The 22,530-nt window shown below is 35.9% G+C and overlaps 1 protein-coding gene across 2 annotated transcripts in view; it reads right to left on the bottom strand.

Moving 5' to 3' along the window:
• The window catches only part of LOC150094342 (uncharacterized), a 484,937-nt gene that overhangs the window by 57,366 nt on the left and 405,041 nt on the right, over positions 1 to 22,530 (bottom strand). For both annotated transcript variants that reach the window (XM_090412362.1, XM_090412363.1), the window contains exon 27: positions 13,950 to 14,090. In XM_090412362.1, the coding sequence (XP_090268488.1) occupies positions 13,950 to 14,090 (141 nt within the window). The remainder of the gene's footprint in view (positions 1 to 13,949; positions 14,091 to 22,530) is intronic.

Below are 22,530 nucleotides of genomic sequence, written 5' to 3'. Positions count from 1 at the left end.
GTGTTCAACATATTAAAAAATATGAATGTGAACTCAGCAGTGTGACTGGATGATATATCAGCCCATGTACTGTATGAATGTGCAAGAGAATTGACATTGCCTCTGACGAAGTTTTTCAATCTGTCTCAGCTCTGGCAGGGTTCCAAGAGCGGAAAGAGGGTAAGATAATAACATTGCATAGACGTGGCTTCAAGACAGAGATAGCAAAATACAGACCAAATAATATATCAGGAGTGGTTGTTAAAGTATTGGAAAAGTTGGTGAAAAGTAAAATACAACAGTGGGTGGATAGGGATGCGATACTCTATAGTAAGCAACATGGTCTTGTAAAGGGTAGGTCTTGTCTTAGTAACTTATTCATATTTTATAATAAAGTGACAGCATAATTGGATAAAGGTAATGGCTACACCATGATACTGTTTGACTTAGCCAAGGCATTTGACAGAATACCACATAGAAAACTATTACAAAACCTGGAGAGGATGGGAATGGATATGAGGCTAGTAGCATGGATAGGGGGTGGCTGACAGACATATACCAGAGAATAATACAGGTAACCCTCATATAACGCAGATGCTAGGTTCCACAGAAATGACGCGTTATATAAATCACGTTATGCGAGATTCAGATCACATAGAAAAAGTAGGGTTATGTTCCGAAACCTTTTTTTTTTTTAAATTATATAAACAACAATGACATATCCAACAAAAAAAATATTTTTATTTAATTCAGGTAATTCATGTAAGTTAAGAAAACATATAATCTATGCAAAATACGTAGTATAAACTTATAAAAATACAAATTGTATGTAAACTTCATTGCCCATAATGCATCAATGTTTTAGGTAAAATAAAATAAAGTGCATATTTTAATCGTCATCACTGTCTTCAAAACAAACATTTTGTAGATGTTCTTTTTTTACGAGTATCCAGATGTCGTCATCACTTGAAATCTCTTGGACATCATTTGTATAATTCTCACTACATACTTTGGCTGGTTTAGTTATCAAGAAGTCAGTAATAAGACCTTGCTTACTACTATGCTGCAATTTTTCATTAAGTTCATAATAAGGAGCTAAACAAATATTCAATTGTCTCATGAATTTTCCAGAGCACTCCATTGAGGGATCATTATCCATAAAATAACTTCCTAACTTTCTTGCCAAGTCCAATCCTTCAGCTAATTTCTTTAAAGTGAATTCTTTAACAGATTTATCACAATCAAAATCTTCGGCAGAACTTTCCCCTCTGTTTAGTTCGACGTCATCTATTAATTGTACCAGTTCCTCCTAATTTAAATCTATTTCCCCATCAATGAATTCACTAATTTTGTTTTCAACCATATCGCAAAAGCCCTCTAAGTGGCCATTACTATAAAAATAAAATTTTTACATAAAAAAGAATATTGTATGTAACTCACCAGAAAATAAAGTGCTCAGCTTGAGATTAACACACTTATGATTTTTAATGCGCTTTCCTGGCAGAAAACAAAAACAACTTTCAACAATAAACACTTTATAAGGTAAACAATTGACGTACATGTGTGCTAAAGGGTATTTCCCCTAATATAAATTCGCTACTTATAACTACAAGCACAATACGGGCAGATGCAAATTTAATGAAGATAAAATTTGATTTTTAAGTTGCACGGTGAAAAATATATCAAAAGGTAAAGGATTACTACAATTTGTAGACCGCGTTATATCGAAACAGCATTGTATAAATACCACATTATATGAGGGTTACTTGTAGTAGAGTAGAGGAAAATGATGGTGACTAGGAGTACCTCAGGGTTTGGTACTAGGGCCACTACTCTTTAATTTACATATCAATGACATATGGAAACATTTAAGAGGGGATATTCAGTTGTTTGCTGATGATGCAAAACTGGGAAGAGCAATAATTGATGAAGGTAATGTAGATATCCAACAGGATGATTTAAATAAATTAGCATTATGGGCAAAGGATAATGACTGTCCATTTAATGTTACAAAATGTAAGGTTATGTACTTTGGGTTGAAAAGGTTGCATATGGTGTATCATATTGATGGTACTGATTTGCAGAAAATTGATGACGCTAGGGATTTGGGAATAAAGGCAGACAAAGATGAAGTTCAGAGGGCATATTGCAAAAGTTGGTAAAATAGTTCAACAAATTACTTTGATCAAGAATGGGTAGATAAAAATATGATACTGTATGAGGGTCAACATGGCTTTGTGAAGGGTTGGTCATGCCTTAGTAACTTACTAACTTTTTATAATAGAGTAACAGCTGAGTTGAATAAAGGAAATGGCTACACAATGAATTTGCTGAATTTTGAAAAGGCATTTGACAGAATACCACATCGAACACTCTTACACAAATTAGAACAAATGGGGATGGATATGACACTGGTTAAGTGGATAGGAGGGTGGCTGCTGGACAGACATCAAAAAAGTGGTACACGAAGGGGCAGAATCAAGGCAAAAACAGGTGATTAGTTGGGTGTCAAAAGGTTCAGTGCTGGGAACATTGCTGTTTAATTTGTACATAAATGATATAGGAAATAACCTGAAAGGAAATATTCAGTTGTTTGCTGATGATGCAAAATTAGGTAGAGTAATAGTTAATCAAGGCGATGTGGAGAGCTTGCAAGATTAAATCAGCTGTCAGTATGGGCAAAAGTTAACGGGTATCAGTTTAATGTCGAGAAATATAAAGTTATACATTTTGGGATAAATAGATTACAAGATTACAAGCTGTGTATCACACTGATGGCGCTGTACTCCAGGAAATAGATGAAGCTAGAGATTTAGGGGTGGTGGTAGACAGATAGTTAAAGTTTAGAGGACATATTGCTAAGATAGCCCATAAGATTACTTGGCTATTGAAGAACACATTAACAAGTAGAGATAAGGAAGTTATTCATCTTTATAAGACCTTGATATTCCCACATCTCGATTACTGTGCTCAAGTCTGGTCCCCTGGGTTTCTTGGGAATGAGGAAGTGGTGGAGAGGATTCAGAGGCGAGTAACCAAGATGGTGAGTGGCCTTTGGAATGTTCCCTATGAGGATAGATTGAAGGTGTGTGTGGAGTGCAGAAGTTTGGTTGATATGAAAAAAAGAGGGGATATGATAGAAACATTTAAGTTGCTTAAAGGATTTTATAGGATGGATGCGGGGGAAATGTTTCAGCACTTCACTAGAGGGACCAGAACAAGGGAACATGCCTGAAAGTAGATGTTGAAAGTTTATTTTTCACTTGGTTAGACTATAATAAATTTAGTTTAATCCAAGTGTGAGCAAACAAAGTTTGCACCTGAAAATTTCTTCAGGACTGGGGTAAGGTAGTGCAACACCAGGCAACTCGTAGCAAAGGTGGACCAAGCTAACATCACTCCTATCTCAGTATCTCCCATAATGCAAAATACATCTCCTTGCAGATATGTATAATGTTATGCATTAAGGGAAGGCCACTACCCAGACTAGTTTTGATCATTATTGAGGTCTCTTCAGTGGGTGCCAGGTCCAGAAGTGGAGATACCAGGAAGAAGCAATGGCAAAGTCATCTTTACCTATAGGAGTTGCCAAATGGTGTGCCACCTTTTTATTAAATGACTCTGAATATAGAGAAAGATGTTGAAAGTTTATTTTTCACTTGGTTAGAATATAATAAATTTAGTTTAATCCTTTATCCAAGTGTGCGCAAACAAAATTTGCACCTGAAAATATCTTCAGGACTGGGGTAAGGTAGTACAACACCGGGCAACTCGTAGCAAAGGTGGACCAACTTCTGGGCTCCCACTGAAGATACCTCAATAAAGGTCGAAACTAGTCTGGGTAGTGACCCTTCCCTTAATGCATAACATTATACATATCTGCAAGGAGATGTGTTTTGCATTATGGGAGATACTGAGATAGGAGTGATGTTAGTTTGATCCACCTTTGCTACAAGTTGTCTGGTGTTGTACTACTTTACCCCAGTCCTGAAGATAGTTTCAGGTGCAAATTTTGTTTGCTCACACTTGGATAAAGGATTAAACTAAATTTATTACATTCTAACCAAGTGAAAAATAAACTTTCAACATCTTTCTCTAAATCCAGAGTAATTTAATAAAAAGGTGGCACACCCATTTGTCAACTCCTATAGGTAAAGATGACCTCACCATTGCTTCTGCCTGGTATCTCCACTTCTGGGCCAGGCTCCCAATGAAGAGACCTCAATAAAGGTCGAAACTAGTCTGGATAGTGGCCCTCCCCTTAATGCATAACATTATAGATATCTGCAAGGAGATGCATTTTGCATTATGGGAGATACTGAGATTAGCTTGGTCCACCTTTGCTACGAGTTGCCTGGTGTTGTACTACCTTACTCCAGTCCTGAAGATATTTTCAGGTGCAAACTTTGTTTGCTCACACTTGGATAAAGGATTAAACTAAATTTATTATAATCCCTGAAAGTAGAATAAAGGTGTAGTCAGTAGGGGTGTGAGGACTAGATTTTTTGCTTAGAGAATGGTGAATGAGTGGAATGGGTTGCCAGAGTTTTACTGTCTTGATAGCTATTTCAAAATGTTGATTTTCATCAGAGACTAGGCAGAAATCTGGAGATCAAAAACTCTCTCAATACCAGAGCAATTTTTGTCAGAAAATCAAATTCATCATAAGAACATTTGTTTATGGATGCATAAACAAATTACTACAGTATAGAGCTGAAAGGTTTCAATTTCACATAAGTAAGATACTAAAATGGAAGATATGGATCCACCCACATTTTATAGTCAAATATAAAAAGAAACTTAAGAAAGGTTTCAAAAATTTGCTAGAAAGCTTATGAGAAGATAATCCTCAACATCAGAGTTGTTTTGGTTTGCACTACTTAAGACACTAACTTCTGCCAAGCCAGTGAAATCTAATTTAAGCACTAATAAAATATGAAAATATAAGGGCTACTGGGCAGAGCTTTTAAGTAGTACAAACTACCATATAATCCAAAAACACAATATAATTTTCTCTCATGAGGAGGTTTTGATCCTTCAGGTGAAATAGTCAACACATTCCAAGTCATTTGGAAAGCACTGGTATCCAATCCACATTAATCAAGTACTTTCAAGACTTTTCTGTACCTCTATTTGGAAGCATTAGTAATAGCAGCCCTACAACAGACATCATACCAGTGCATTGAGTACACTAAACTCATAATGCATGATTGATATTCCTGTACACAGCACAGGAATATCAATCATACAAATTCAGAATCCACAGAAGATTACTGTATCTTCTTTAACCTGTTCCAACAAAGTTTTCATTACATAAGATTTAACACCTGGGTGGTAACCAGCCACATGAAAACTTCTGTGAGGAAAGGATATATGAGATTGTGATTATGAGAAATGTAAGACATGACTTAAAGCTATAACATGGTATGAGGAGTTAAGTGGGAGGGAGATAAATGCTGCACGAGAACTAATCAAGAGATATTTACAAAACCAATGTGTGAATGTATTCCGAAAGTCAAAATGCAGAGTAAAGTAGGTGTAAAATGGATGAATGAAAGGATTAAGCATGAGATCTAAAAGGAGTGAATATTGTAGATGAAGCAAAAGATGAATAATGGTAAAAATCAACTGCATGAGCAGTATAAAGAGCTGGCTAGGAAGGAGATTCAGTTGGAAAGGCAGTAAAACCGTAGCATGAGCAGAAATTAGCAAATGAGGCCAAGAAAAAACTTACAGTTTTTCAGATATGTGACAAGTAAAAGGAAGAATTATTATGGTAAGATGACGTTAATGGATGAAGATGATGGAATAGTAACTGCTACAGATGACATAGCTGAGGTTTTCAATGAAAAATTTGTAGGGGTTTTTCATCCATATCAGGGAGAAATAATGAGAAGCTCAAGTTTAGAGGAAATAGGAGGGGATGGTTTAATTTTGAATGATTAGAAGGTATACGAGGAATTAAATAAGCTTGATGTCAATAATTTAATAGGATTTAATGACATATCACCATGTGTGCTTAAGAGATTGTTCCAGGAAATTGGCAGTAGCACTGGCATGCCTGTTTAATAAAAGTCTTACAACAGCCAAGGTTCCAAGAGAGAGTGGAAAGAATGTAAAATTGTTCTACTACATAAAGGTAGTGATAAGGATGTGGATTACAGGCCAATCTGTATATCTGAATTTGTAGTTAAGGCATTGGAGGGATTAGGGAGAACTATAATACAGAAATGGGTTGAGAACAACAGTATTCTCATGGGTTTGGGTCAGTATGGGTTTGTTAAAGAGAAGTCATGTTTTACCAATTTACTTATGTACTATAACAGGGTGATGAATGTATTAGACAAAGCACTGGTATACTTAGATTATTAGATATATGAAGAGCCAAAGGCTTCAATTCGGCGACATATGACTTGTTTAAGTTAAGGGATATTACATTCCATATCATTTCTTAGCCGAATATAGTAGAAACTATATAAAGTTCGGCGATTCCAAGCGTAAGCAAATACCTGGATACTGCAGCAACTGACCCATAAGGTAGTGCAAGCTGAGGCAACTCATGTCAAAGGTGGAGCAAGCTCTGATCATTATTCTTGATATTTACCCATAATGTTATCAGGATACATCTCGGCAATACTCATAGAAGGGTTGTAAGTTCTGTTCGCTACAAACTTGATATTAACTAGGTCTACCTACTCACTGACGAGACCTCAATAAAGGTTGAAACTGGTCTGGGTAGTGACCTTCTCTCATAATGTAGAACAGTAATATAGCTCCTAGGAGCTAAGTTCACATTATGGGTAAATATCAAGAATAGTGATCGGAGCTTGCTCCACCCTTGACATGAGATGCCTCAGCTTGCACTAACTTAAGGGTCAGTTGCTGCAGTATCTAGGTATTTGCTTACGCTTGGAATCGCCGAACTTTATATAGTTTCTACTATATTCAGCATGAAACTCTTTGGGTATACTTAGATTTTGCATAGAATGCCACTTGACAAGCTGTTAAATAAACTGAAATGGATGGGATTTGATTACAGACTTGTGAGTTGGATAGGTGACTGGCTGTCTGATAAGTATCAGAAAGTTGTATTGGGGAGCAGTATCCCAAAAAAAGGAAAGTCACTAGTGGTGTGCTGCAGGGGGTCTGTATTGGGACCATTGTTGTTTAATTTGTATATTAATGATGTAAGGATGGGATTAGCTAGTGATATACAATTAATTGAGAGATGATGCAAAATTGGGAAGAATGTGGAGTCAAGCAGATGTTGTCTCTCTACAGAATGACTTGAAGAGATTGTATGAATGGGCAGATAAGTAGAATTATCAGTTCAGTGTTGTGAAGATCTGAAATTTGGTAAGCAACAATGTTATGCAAAGTATGCACTTTGTGGCGAATCTTTGAAGAAGGCAGAAAAGATGCAAGATGTGGGAGTAGTGGTGGACAAGAACCCAAAGCTCAGGAGCAACATTGCACAAGCTGTAAAGTCATCACACTGGATAATGGCAATGATCCAGAGAACCTTGCCATGCAAAAATAAAGATGTTATGGTTCCATTGTATAAAGCAATATTAATCATGCTTTATATAAATTATTGTGCACAGATTCAGTCATCTAGTTTTTATGGTGATGAGGATATGTTAGAAAGGGGACAGAGAAGATTCACAAAGGTGGTAAAATGGCCTTTGGAACATGGGGTACAAAGACAGATTGAAGGAATGTAATTTGCAAAACCTTGTTATAAGAAATAGATTAGTCAGGGGTTATTACCAGGTTAACATGGAAGAAATTTTTGGAAATGGAAGAATGGGAGGAGTGAGGAGCAGGATTTTTTGTATGGGGAGTGGTGAGTGGAATGCAATGCTTAAGTGAGTTGTGAATGCAGACACACTGAATGAGTTTAAGGCATGTTTTAATGAGTTTTGTATGTGATAATGTGCACCTCCCGTGATGAGTCTCTGATTCCATGGAGGTCTGATGTTTAATAAATACACCGAAATTGCCATTAAAAATTTAAACAGCAGCAAGTGTAATACCATATATCATCCTTCATGCCAAGCCATCACATGACTTGGCATGAAGGATGATATATGGTATTTTCCCAGTGATTTGAGTAAAATCCTGGTGATATGATTTTGATAATCCACTCTGTAACATGTCCAAATGCTTTGAAACAGTTCAACATTTTTGTTTCATCCTGTCATTCAGCTCACAACCTCTGTCTACAAGAAGCCACCTGTGTCTTACAAGTTCCTGTTTTTACCTTGGACAAAGTCATGTACCTTTAATTTAATCCACTGAAGAGTAGAGCTTCTTAACCAGGGTGCTGCAATGCTCATATTAGGGTGCCTTTTTTCCTACGTATTGAATGTAGATATACATGAACATTTTATAAGAAGAATATCAATTTGTCAAGGCAATTTCAATCTTCTCTATTCTTCATCTTTCAATTTGAAAGATGAAGAATAGTTTATCGATTTAAGAAATTGAAATTTACAAATAAAATACAGTTGAACTGTTTTTGTGTATACATTGTCAAACAATTTCTCAATACTGGAAAGGCTGATAATCATTGATGATACTGCTGCAACTTTCCTCTACTTATTGGTGAGTGAAGATTTTCAACCCTAACAAATATGAAGCACCACCAGTCAAAAGTGTCACATTAAAACTGTATGACAGTTATTATTAAAAATATATATTTTGTTTGCAATATAATAACAGTTTTAAGTTGTTGTTTTTTTGTTCTTCTGCAAATTTTATTACCTATTAATATGTGTATATTAGTTTATAATTATACATTAATCAATGATAACTAAAACATTATAACAATTAATTTGTCACTTTTACTTCTCTGAATATACATTAATTAATAAGAGAAAAAGTAGAAGTGTGATCATTTTTTTTAAGATTACCAGGGTTCCAGGGATCAAAAAAGGTTGCGAACCAGACTTAGAGCATCTGGTCTGGTTCTATATGTTTCTAATCGGCAGAATCAATAATCATCTGGAAAGTTTGAAAAAAGAGCAAGTAACCAACAGCAACATCTACAGAGGTCAAAGCATTATGTTCATCTCTGTAATTAGGCTTCCACAGCTGGGAAGAAGCCACCTACATAGTGATTGATTTTAATGACTTTTATATTATTATTATTATTATATTATTATTAATAATAATATAAAATCAGACTCATCATGAGAGCCACACACTATTACACATAAAGCTCATACAACCATGTCTTAAACTCATTCATTGTGTATGCATTCCACTCTCCATGGAAAGAAATTTCTCCTCACGCCTTTGCCTACACCCTCCTTAATACAGTTTCCAGGAATGGATGTTTGATCTACCCTCCCCTCTTCTTTTTCCATTCTATGAAAACTTCCTTCCGTGTTAACCTAATAACAACCCCTGACCAACTTATATGTCCCGATCATATACCCCCACTTCATGAAGCTTTGCAAATCACATTCTTTCCATCTGTCTTCATACTCTACATTCCAAAGACCAGTGGTGAATCTTCTCTGGACACTTTCTAACATATCCTCATCACCATGAAAACCAGGTGACTAAATCTGCGCATGATAATCCATGAGGCCTGATCAAGGCCTTGTACAATGGAATCATAACGTCTTTTTTTTCTGCATGTCAAGGTTCTTCTCATCATTGTCAATCTCCAAGTGATGACTTCACAATTTGTGCAATATGGACCCTATATTTCAGGTCTTTGTCCAACCATTACTCCCAGATCTATCATCTCTTCTGCTGCCTTCAAAGTTTCCCCTGAAGTATATACTTTGCATCCTATCATTACTCACAACATTTCAAAAATTTTCCCATTCATACAATTTATTCAAGTACACCTGTAAGGTCACAACATCTGCTTGACTCTGAATTTCCTCTCCAATTTTGCATCATCTGCAAACAGTTGCATATCATCAGTTGAACCCATTCAAATATACTCAATTTACAAGTTGAACAATAATGGGCCCAAATACTTACTCCTGCTGCACACCACTAGTGACTTTCCTCTTTCAGGATACTGCACACCCCATATACAACTTTCTGATCTCTATCTGACAGCCAGTCACCTATCCAATCCCATCCATTTCAATTTATTTAATAGCATGTCATGCGGCAGTCTATCAAAAGCTTTTGCAAAATCAAAGTATACCGCTGTATATACATCTTCCTTGTCCAATACATTCATTACCTTGTTGTAGGAAAACAACAGTGCCATTCACTGGCATATATATTGACTCCCTTTTCATACAAATAAACATTGCTAATGGCAGAAAAGTATCATAATCTATATTTTAAGGATTACAAAACACACTGATACATATATTTTTCAAGTATGTTAAAAAAAGTAAGTTTAAGTTCAAATAAGTTAAAAAAAGGGGTGCTTAAGGGTCAAAGCTGTATAACTGAGAGGAGACCTCCACATAGCCTTTAAAGGAATGCGGAGAACCGACCAGGGCTTCTGACCTAATGTCCAATCCTCACCTTCTCGTGGTGCACCCTGTTGGGTATCTACTTTGATACTGAACGAACGAGGATGGGCTGGCAATTTGGGATTTAGCCGACCAAATTGTATTCTTATTGGTTAAACCAAAATAAAAAATGATGGTACAACATGACAAAATTTCATGCCAACTGGGGCGTCGCCCGGTTAAACAAGGCCCCCGTTGTTTTCGCCAGGGAACCAGGGCGAACAGCGAAAAGTCAGCTACTGGAACAAATCTGAAAACAAACCCCAACTCAACATCACCAGAGTTAAAGATTGGTACTATCAACGTAAGAAGCCTGAATGGCAAAGAAATGGAGCTAGCTGAGGAATTAGATAAGTACCAGATCGACATAATAGGGGTGACTGAAACAAAAAAGACCAAAACTGGTGAGATCTTTCTGAGCAATAAATACAAAATGTTATTTTCAGGCAATAACAATCAAGGAAAAGAAGGAGTAGCCATAGTATTCAACACAAAATACGAGGCTAATCTTCTTGAATGGCAGTCAGTCTCAAGTAGAGTAATGTGGGCAAATATGAGAATGGGGAACTGGACAATGAGACTTATTTGTGCCTATGGTCCCACAGAAGGTTCTACTAAGGTAGAAGTGGAGGAATTTTTTGAGGCTTTAGAAAAAGCAACTGACACAATGAAAAAGGAAAAGTTGGTCCTTGTTGGGGATCTAAATAGTAGAGTAGGAAATGATTGTGAGACATACAAAAATATTTTGGGAAAATTTGGAGAAAAGAGCAAAGCTAATAATAATGGCAAATATCTGTTGGATTTCTGCTCAGGACATGGACTGGTTATTACTAACACCATGTTCCAACATAAAAATGTGCACAAATTCACATGGAGAGAAGAGGCTAGGAATAAGAAAAGTCTCATTGACTATGTTATTGTTGATAGTGATGTTTTCTCCCTGGTGCAGGACACCAGAGTGTACAGAGGATTTGAAATTGGAAGTGATCACTATTTAGTCTTGAGCAGGATAAAATTGAATTTCATATTGAAAAGAATAACATGTAAGAAAGTTTTAAAGCGAATAAAAGTTGAGCAGCTCTCAGATGTAAACTGTAGACTAAAATACAGAAATATTATTGAAAAGAAAATGAAAGAGTTTGAGAACAGGAATCAAACCTTGGAGATTCAGTGGCAAACTCTGAAGGAAACATTGATTGATTCTGCCAGAGAGGCATGTGGTGAGGTTGTGTGCAAAGATAAAAAAATCAGAACTCCCTGGTGGACACAGGAAGTTAAAGAGGCAGTGAAGGAAAAGAAGAAAGCATATCAAAAGTTCCTGGCAAATAAGTCAGCTTTTACTCTTACAGAATACAGAGACAAATGTAAGAAAGCTAAACAGTGTGTAAAACTAGCTAAACAAAAGTCATGGGAGGACTTTGGCAAGAATATAGAAAATAAATATCAAGAAGGTGGCAAAATATTCTGGAGGTTGTTGAAGAAGCTTAGGAATGGAGGAAAGAGTGCTGTAAAAGGAATTAGAGATGATAAAGGTGAAATGAAAACAGGAGAAAAAGATATCCTTGAAGTATGGAGTAATTACTTTGAAAAACTGCTAAATGAAACAAGCAGTGATGACAGCACAGTGATAAAAAACACTGACCAGGCATGCAGTCAGGAATACATATCCATACTTGAAGTAGAAAAAGCCATCAAAGGCTTGAAATGTGGAAAGGCAGCAGGAGTAGATGATATTCGACCAGAAATGCTGAAGTATGGTGGTATAAGAGTCTTACAGTGGCTGCATTGCATAGTTCAGAAAGCCTGGACAGAGGGACGAATTCCCGATGATTGGAGTAGAGCTCTCATAGTACCCATATATAAAAAGGGAAATAAAACTGAATGTGAGAATTACAGAGGTATTTCCCTACTGAGTGTTCCTGGCAAGATCTATGCAAGTATACTTGAGAAACGGTTGAGAAGAATTGTGGAAGAAAAGCTTGGTGAAGAACAAGCTGGATTCAGGCCAAATAGAGGCTGTCAGGATCAGATCTTCACTTTACGACAAATAGTCGAGAAAGCATGGGAATATAACAAAGATCTGTATTTAAGTTTTGTCGATTTGGAAAAGGCATATGACAAGGTGCCAAGAGAGAAGCTATTCAATACGCTGCAGTTATATGGTGTCAATGGGGCATTATATCAAGCAATACTTAGTCTTTATTTGAGTTGTGAGTCAGCAGTTAGAATTGAAGGAAGTACAGGAAGATGGTTTAATGTTAAATCTGGTGTGAGACAAGGATGTACATTATCCCCTCTGTTATTCATTATCTATATGGATCACATTATGAAGGAATGTGGTATTAAACCTGATATCAAAATTGGAGATGTTAATGTCAGCTCTTTGCTTTATGCGGATGATGTTATACTTCTAAATAAATCCGCTACAAGTCTGCAAGATTCTCTGACTAAATTGAATAGCTGTTGTAATAGATATGGTATGAAGGTCAGCAATAAAAAGACAAAGACAATGAAAATAGGCAGAATCATTGAAAATGTCAACTGTGTTGTGAATGGAGAACCTGTGGAACAAGTAAAACATTTCAGCTACTTAGGCACAATTTTTACTGAAGATGGTAAACTAAATATAGAAATAGACAACAGAATCAGCAAAGCTGGTATCGTGGGAAGTCAATTGAATAAATTCATATGGAATAAGAAAGAAATTAGTCGGAACACTAAATTAGCTGTATACAAGACTGTGTTCAAACCAATTTTAACTTATGGATCTGAGAGCTGGGTCAGAAGTAAAACACTTGACCAAAGACTAGAGACCGCAGATATGAGAGTCCTGAGAAAGATTAGAGGCGTGAACAGATGGCATCAATGGCAATATCATATTAAAAATGAGGATATTAGGAAAGAACTTGACATTGTCAGCATCCAGGAATGCGTTAGCAGAGCTAATCTCAGATGGTATGGTCTCTTAAATAGAATGGGAGAGGAAAGATTAGCAAAACAAGTGTTCTCTGCCAGGTTGGCAGGAAAACGACCCAGAGGAAGACCAAGATATAGGTGGATTGATACGGTACAAAGTGCCTTAGACGATAGAAATATAAGATCTGATAATGTTGGAGTCTTGACAAGTAACAGACTGATTTGGAGGAAAATTGTAGATAGGAAGTTAGTAATGATGTAATTTTTTCATGTAGTACTGTCATATCCTGTACACCCCTTGAGGGTACATGGCAGGAATTTGATGATGATGATGATGATGAAGTTAAAAAAAAAAAGTAACAATATTTATTGTTGTGTTCAGCAAAAGAGATCTGCTCAAATGAGTCTTTTTCATAAAATAAAGTTATGTTTTTCACTATGTATGTCTATGCTAACAAATGTACACTGTTAAAAAAAAAAAATATATACATATATATATATATATGTATTATTTTTTATATTATATATAAATGTCTTGTAGCACTAAATAAAAGAACTTACAGAAATATACTGCCAGCAAAGATGAAGATTCAATCAGTTTATCTAGCATTTTTGAATTGACTTCTTCTATTTCATCAGGCAACTGCTGTGTATCTTTATCAAGAAGCCAATCTAAAACTGATGTCTCATTTAAAAGTTCACCTAAAGAAAATAATTGAATAGCTAAAATAATAATAATTTAATAAAATAATTTTTAGTTAGTATATACAGAATTAATCAAAATATAATTTAAAAAAGAAAAAAGTATATGAAATTTACTTAAGGGAATAAGCAAAAATATTGTTGGATAAGGATGAGGTGGAGAAGCAGGGAATCATGCAGAAAGAAGCAGTCATCCAATTTAGCAATTTTGCTAAAAGTAGAGAAAAGCAGAGGACAATTACATAAAAAAATTACAAAAGTAGGCTGAGAATATATACTGTACATGCATCATGAAAATGATAACTAATCTTTTGAAAATATGAGAATAGTAGCTTACAGAAAAAATCTATCTATACGAGGGACGTCCAGAAAGTAAGTTCTGATGGGCTGTCAGAGAAACAAAAATATACTTACAAAAAAAACTTTATTGGAAATTAAAGTAGACATCTTTCACTACTTTTCTATATAATTTGTGGCATTGTTCAGGCACTTATCATAACGGGGCACCAAGAGTTGTATACCTTGGTCGTAGAAGGTTGCCGCCTGTGACGCAAACCATGTATTGACTGCTTCTTTGACCTCGTTGTCGTCGTCTTGAAACTGCTGGCCACCAAGGAACGATTTCAGATGTTTGAACAGGTGAAAGTTGCTTGGCACGAGGTCAGGACTATATGGGGGATGGAATTGTTCCCAGCCGAAGGTGGCGAGAAGTTGTTGTGTTAAGCCGCCTGTGTGTGTGAGCAGGCGTCATCATGAATCAAAACACCCCTGTAAGCATGCCATGTTGTTTATTCTGATTAAGGGTTTAGCAGTACATACTCGCGTTGATTGTGGAGCCTTGACCCAAGAAGTCTACCAGCAAAATTCCTTGTCGGTTCCAAAACACAGTGCACATGATTTTCCAAGTGGAAACCGTTGTCTTCAATTTCATCTTGACTGGTGATGACATGTGAGCCTCCCCTCCATGGACTGTTGTTTGGATTCAGGGACTGCGTGCGACACCCAAGTCTCATCCCCGGTGACAAGCCTGCTCAGGAAAGCATCACCATCTTCATGGTAGCATGTCAAGAATTCAACACACTACCCAGCTGATTCACTTCGTGTTGTTCTGTAAGCAACTTCAGCATCCAGTGTGCACACAATTTCATGAAGATACGAACGTGAAACTTCTGGAAATTGCAGCGAGAGTGACGTCATTGCGAATCCCCTATTCTGTCGAATCTTCTCTTCAACTGAATGGACCAAATTGTCAGTCACTAAAGATGGTCGCTCGTTCTGTTCATCATCGTGCACACCAGTCCTTCCTTCATTAAAAAGTCTTACCCATCTTTGTACCATTGAATCACTCATTGCATGTTCTCCATAAATCTCAATAATTTGCCGATGAATTTCAGCTGCTTTAATGTTCCTTGCATTCAAGAAACGGATATCTGACCTAATTTCACATGCGGCAGGCGATTCGATTTTCTTAGACATTATAAACACACACACAAGAAGCATACGCATTGTGAGAATGTCTGAAAATGGCAAAAATTCCTTGCTAAGGAATTGACAAACTTAGCACACATGTGCACAATTGCGATCGCAGCACTGCAGTTAAAATATTTAAAAACGGAACTTACTTACTATACATATGTTGTGAAATACATGATCTATTAGAAATATATATACACGTTTACACAAGAATAATGTTTAATTTGCCAAATATTACAGACCATCTTCAGTGGCTACATAGGAATAGTTTTAAAAAACAAGGTGGAATATGAGCAATTGATCATTCACACATAGTGATATGACATCATGCGGCTCGTTTTAAGTATTAGAAGAGTAAACATTTTTAAAGTCAGAATTAAAGATATTAATTCAGAAATTCATATAATAATCTTAAATAGTATTAGACTAATATAGGAAATTTACAAAAAAAAAAAAAAAAATTTAATGTGTTATCCTGATTAAACTTTCCCAAATTTTTTATATATAGATATAGTCATTACGATTCAAGTTAGGATGTTGAAGTAAGGCCTCCACACTTTCTTTAAATAAACGTTCAAATTTGTAGTGACATCTGTGTAGGAGGAGAGTCTTGGACCAAAGGATGTTGTGGCTTGTTTCTACTCCATGCTGAGCTAATCCAGATTTCTCGGGTTTGTTGTGTTGAATTGATGACTGATGCTCTTGAATTCTTTTTTCTATAGAACGTCCAGTTTGTCCAAAGTAGGAAAGATTACAATTACAAGGAACTTGATACACACCAGGTAGAGACAAGGTTGAGCATTTATCTTTAGATGAAGGAAAATGGGTGGATAATTTGTTAATTGGTGTATAAGTGGCTGTTAAATCACATTTCTTCAGAATTCTTGAAATTGGTTCTGAAATCCTGGAAATGTAAGGAATTGGAACTCGGGGTATTGAATCTTTGCTGTTCTGTGTTGGATTGTAAGAATCGAAAAGATGTTGTGTACTCTTTTTGGATAAGTGATGTTTGATAGTCGAAAATTCTTTCTGTAATAAATGAGAAGTTGAACAGTTAGTTTTGGCTCGTCAGATTAAACATTTTATGATTCCTGTTTTTCGACAAGGATGATGAGCAGATTCTTTGAGAATATAACGACCTGTGAAAGTTGGTTTTCTGTAAACTGTTGTTGTAAGAATACCTGAAGGTGAACGGATGAGAAGGATGTCTAAAAATGATAACTTGTTGTCTTTTTCAATCTCCATGGTAAACTTTATACGAGGATGTAAGGAATTGATACTGCTTAAAAAGGAAGGTAAGGAGTCTCTGTTGTGAGGCCATACTTCGCTACTTAAAGCCAAGCTTCCTCCTTCTAACATATCTCCTTCTGAAAAGAAAGCTATACATTCCTTAAGAAACAACAGTCACCTCATCATTACTAAAGCTGACAAGGGGAAAGCAACAGTAATTATGGACTCTTCAAACTATAGAAGAAAACTTTCCCTTTTACTTCGAGATCACTCAACATACCAAGAACTCAATTACGATCCAACCAACAGACAACTGAAGAAATTAAATTCCCTGCTAGATGAGGTCATAAGTTTGGATGTAGACACTATTGAAAGACAAAAAACTCATTTTGCAAGGCCTCCTAGGTTTTATGGTCTACCTAAAATACACAAGACAGATATTCCTCTTCGCCCTATTGTGGATTGTATTGATTCTCCTACTTATCGCATAGCCAAATATCTATCTAAATTATTGAAATCACATATTGGCAACTCATGTTCTTTTTTGAGAAACTCTTCTGATTTTTTGTAAATTTCCTATATTAGTTTAATGTTATTTAAGATTATTATATGAATTTCTGAATTAATATCTTTAATTCTGACTTTAAAAATGTTTACTCTTCTAATACTTAGCGATTGACATCATGTGGCTCGTTCTATGTGTGAATGATCAATTGTTCGTATTCCACCTTGTTTTTTAAAACTATTCCTATATAGCCATTGAAGATGGTCTGTAATATTCAGACCGAAATATTTGGCAAATTAAACATTATTCTTGTGTAAATGTGTATATATTTCTAATCATTATGTCACAAGTATCGTTAAAAAATCAAATGACTCTACTAGCTCATGGAAGTGTGTTGAAGCATTTTGGACCAACCAGACAGAATAACATCTCAGAGGTCAGCGATCAAGCAAGGCACTAGCACTGACTGTTGGATGTTGTGTTCCACATCATTGCACAAATGCTTGAATATGCTCTTTGAGCCATGCTTGCACAATGTGGGCCTTGTGACATGGAAGGTTGTATCGTTGGAAGAGTTCAGATCTATTAGGCTACACTGTCACTATGTAGGGCAATACCTTGTCCAAAACGATCCTCAGGTAAGAATTAGCAGTGACGGTGTGTTCAATGGGGATGAATGAATGAATGAATGAACCCAGTCTATAAGCACAATCTCCCTTATCCAGATACTGTCACCAGCCTGTTTCTGGTCAACCAGACAGGCCAGAAACAGGCTGGGTGATCATAATATTTTTGATCATGTGTATACACACACTTCAGGGGCTCATTTCTAGTCAGCACGTGAGTGGCAAATCTTAGGTACCTGATGTTGAACCAAGCCTTATTTCACATAATATACCTGTGTGTGTCTATTATATTATCTATAGACTGGTTCTCCACTTCTTTCTCTCTCCTATTTTTTTTCTTCTTTCTTGCTCCTCTTTTCCCTATGATACTAGAATATTCAAGGGCTAGGGTGTACCGTTCCTGCCTTATTGAACATTCTTCTTCACAGCACTAGGAGTCAGCAAGAAAGGATTAGACCAAAACCCCTTTTAAATGATGGATATTAAGTATAAAGGTGGCTGTAGAGCCCAAGGCTGCAATGGGCATATAAAAAGCATGAATGTGACTTGCTCTCACTCACTCAACTAACTCTCAACTATATGACAGACCAGACTTAAAACCCTTTGAGGAGATCTCTTCTTTAATGAGAAACCTGACAGATTAAAGAACACAATATCTAAAAGAAATAATAAAATTATATGTATACCTACAATGGACGGTCACTATTAGGTCAACAAGACTAGAAGAAAAGATAAAATGGGACATCATTGCATTGAGTGAAACTCGGAGACTTTGTGAACATAGTATCAATCTAAAGAATAGACATCTACTCAATAGTTATGGTGACAAGCCAAGATTGGGGAGGAATTGGCTTTCTAATGAATCAAATTCAAGTGATAAAATATGTCACAAACAGGATTGCAGAACTCTACCTTAAAATAAACAGATGTTATAAATTAAGAATTATACAAGTTTATGTACCAACCTCAAGCCATACATAGGAAGAAGATGCATTTTATGAAATGCTAGACCAACTACTCAATCGCAAAGATACATTGTTTACATTTTGATAGGAGACTTCAATGGTAAAGTGGGTGTAAGCAATGCACATCTAGGCAGCAAGTAAAAAATATGGCCAGAGGAATGAAAACAAAGGATTGATAGAAACTGCTGAAAGCAGAGGTCTCAACATAACGAATAATTTCTATAAAAAAAAAAAAAAAAAGGAAGAAATGGAAACAGACATGGCAAAATCCAAATGTAGACGTATTTAATGAAATAGATTATATTTTAATCAATAGAAACAATTACTTTAACCAAAGAAATAGATTACTTTAATAAAGAAAAGGATGGATGATACCAGAAAATATACTGTTCAAGACAGAGATATAATAAATAGTTTCAGTAAAGTTAGTGACCTCAGATTAGTGAGATCAAAAATTGTTATCAACAAAAGTCGGGAAAAACAGAAACCAATTAAAAGTAAAAGACTCTCTATCAATTTACCAAATCTGGAAAAAACAAACAGTTCTTTCAGAAAAAGATATAAGAAAATGTTTATAATATTGATATGAATGAAGAATTGGATAACAACTACCAAATAATAACTGAGACCCTACTAAATAATGCTAAGATTAACCAAAAGAAGGATAAAACAAAATTGTCTGAAAAACTTTAAACCCTCTCAGAAATGAAAAGAGATCTAAACAAGAAAAAGAAAACAGAATTCTCAGAACTGTGTAAAATATAAGGAAAAGGATGGATGATACTAGAAATTAGAGACTTTGGAATAAGGAAATCAGAATTATGATAGGAAACAATATGCATCTAAAAGGAGTGAGAAGAGAGTTGTCTCCATAAAACAAAATAAATTAATAATAGCCCTTAATGATGAAAATGGAGTACTAATTAAAGACAAAGAACAGATCATAAGAAAATAGAATCCTCCTATTATTATAGAATCACACATGTACCAGAGTAAAAAATTGATTTATTATATAGATATTTCATCTTACATGTTGTAAGATGAAATATCTGTATAATAAATCAATTTTTTACTCTGGTATACATCTGATTCTAGACATACAGCTTCTAAATTAGAAACCTTTAAGCATCTGTACATAAATATCACTTATGCAGTGTATATGCAAAATACATGGTCATGTGCTGCTGGCCGATAATTGTCAATAGTGTTGATCATAATGGGAAAAACACAAAGAATCTTTCAGAAATTGATAAAGGGCTTATTGTGGGTATCTGTTTGGCTGGAGCTACAATTTTGAAAACAGCAGAGCCGACTAGTTTTGAAATTGCGAGATATTCTGGACATTTAATCAGTGGAAAAATAACCCACACTGCTTGTCTAAGAGGAGTAACTGTGGTCTAAGATTGTGTCAGGAATGAGATTGTCGTCATCTGAGAAGGCTTGTATGGATGAACAGAACATCCTATGTGCAGCAATTGACTGATGCATTTAATGAAGGCTGTTCTCAACCCACATCTCGCCCAACTATGTGCAGGGAACTGAAGATGATCTGTAATGGCAGTTGCTAAAAGAGGTCCAACACTGTATTAAATAAAACTTTCTAATTCAGTGGCCGGTATGTGTAAAATAATGGATATATCACAGGTTTCATTATACATGAAAGAATCATTTATGTCAAATTATATGATGATTCCCAAAACTTAAACCAATATGAAAACAAAAATTTAATATTCTGAACTGGAAGGGGAAGAAATATGCCCTGATGTTTTAAAAGAAGTACTACATGCAAAATGCCATTCCAGTACTCATGGGTAGCATGAGTACTGGAATAGCACTAGGTGAAGATGAGTTACCAATAGTCATTCTGAAAGGAGGTGGTGAACCAGTCATGATTATGTTAAGTAAAATTAATACATCCTGCCTAAGACAAAAGATATTAAAAATTGCCATCCTCTCAGTCTCCTTTCAGCAATATACAAAACTGTCACAAAAATCATTAGTAACAAAATACAAAACAAACCATATTTTTGCCAACCTCCAGAACATGCAGAAGTCAGAAAAAAGTTACAGCACTATTGATCATATATACATTATCAATAGTACTGTGCGCCCAACCCCCTATGTTCCAGACTGGTAGGCTGGTTCTCCTTGAATTCTGATGACTCGAAACATTCCGCTCGCCTGGTGCACAAACCTCTGAGTTCCGGACTGGTAGGCTGGTTCTCCTTGAATTCTGATGACTCGAAAGGGGGTTTCTGGGAGTTTTATTTATACCTTAAATAAAAGTATGTATCCACAAAACAGCAGTAAGAGTTTGATAACATGTAGGTTGAATAGATTAAATGGTGTTTTTAAAGATGGTTGTATGTCGAGTCTAATGAGCTTGCCTTGGGAGATGATATATATAGAGGAAATATGATACCCAAATTAACTGTGGTTTCATGAATAAGAGTGAGAGTGATAAACAAGGAATGCATGGCCACAAAGACAAGATGACTGATAGTGGAAAGTTTTGGGTGATAGTAGGCAGAATGGTAAGTAGAAGAAAGAGTGATGATCAAAAACAGAGAAAGAGCACTAGTATGGAAGGGTGATAATAAACAATAATGCAATCAATTGGAGTCAAAGCAGAGTTGCAGAAGTAGAAAAATGAGATGAAACATATTCGATATAGATTAGATCAGTAGATGTAAATAAAAGGAGGTAAAAAAAAATGAGTAAAAGGTAGCTGAAAGAGAGAGAGAGAGATAATAAATGGTTAAACAATGATATTGTATGGGGATGCCTTTATTAGAGGTATAGCAAATGCGATGGTAGAGGATAAGCTAGATGACTGAGGCTTTGAATATATAGATTATTAATTAACTTAAGGAATTCACAACGTACACTAGAACATAAATTAAATTAAACTTTAATATATATTTCCAATATTTCGGCAATGTCATGTTGCCATCTTCAAAGGAACTTAAAGACACATGCATGCAGGCACTACACACACACACACAGTAAATGAGGACGAAGCGAGGAAGCTATTGTTTCTCCTAAAAGTCCTGATTGTGCCCCCTAGTGGGCTATGTAGGTATTCTTGGCCGTTGGGCTGAAGGTCTCCTGATGTATGTCTCTCAAATTTGGGGCAGTCTCATGCAACTAAATTTGTTGAGGTTTGGCATGTTTCTTAGGGCTGAGGCTGATTCCATGAAAAGTCTTTCAAATTTGAACTTGCTACAGTGTATTATTGTGGCTTTCTTCCACTGTATTCTGTGGTGTGTATCCAGAGCATGGTCTGCAAGACCAGAGTGGCTATACTGGTGAAAACAGATGTAGTCTTTGTGTTCTGAAATTCTGATATTCGCTGTCCTGCCTGTTTGCCAAAGTAGGACAGCTTACAGCTGTAAGGGCCTGCCATACACCAGGTAGGTGTAGGGGAGGAGGTTGGTTTTTAGTGGAGCAGATAAGGGATGCCAATTTTCTATATGGTCTGTAACAAGAAGTCAAATCATGTTTTTTTTAGGATTTTTGTAATTTTTTCCAAGGTGCCTAGGATATAAGGAATGGTGATGGATTTAGAGTAATCCTTGTTGAGAAGGGGGGGTTATTGCTTTCAATATTTTTTGGATTTTCTTTGGGGGGGGTAGCCATTG

The sequence above is a fragment of the Typopeltis vanoorti genome, chromosome 22, assembly GCF_054136105.1.
Source record: "Typopeltis vanoorti isolate ZY-2024b chromosome 22, IOZ_Tvanoo_1.0, whole genome shotgun sequence".
NCBI lineage: Eukaryota > Metazoa > Arthropoda > Arachnida > Uropygi > Thelyphonidae > Typopeltis > Typopeltis vanoorti.
The sequence above is the reverse complement of the archived record's forward strand: the minus strand, read 5'-3'. Positions and strand labels throughout refer to the sequence as shown.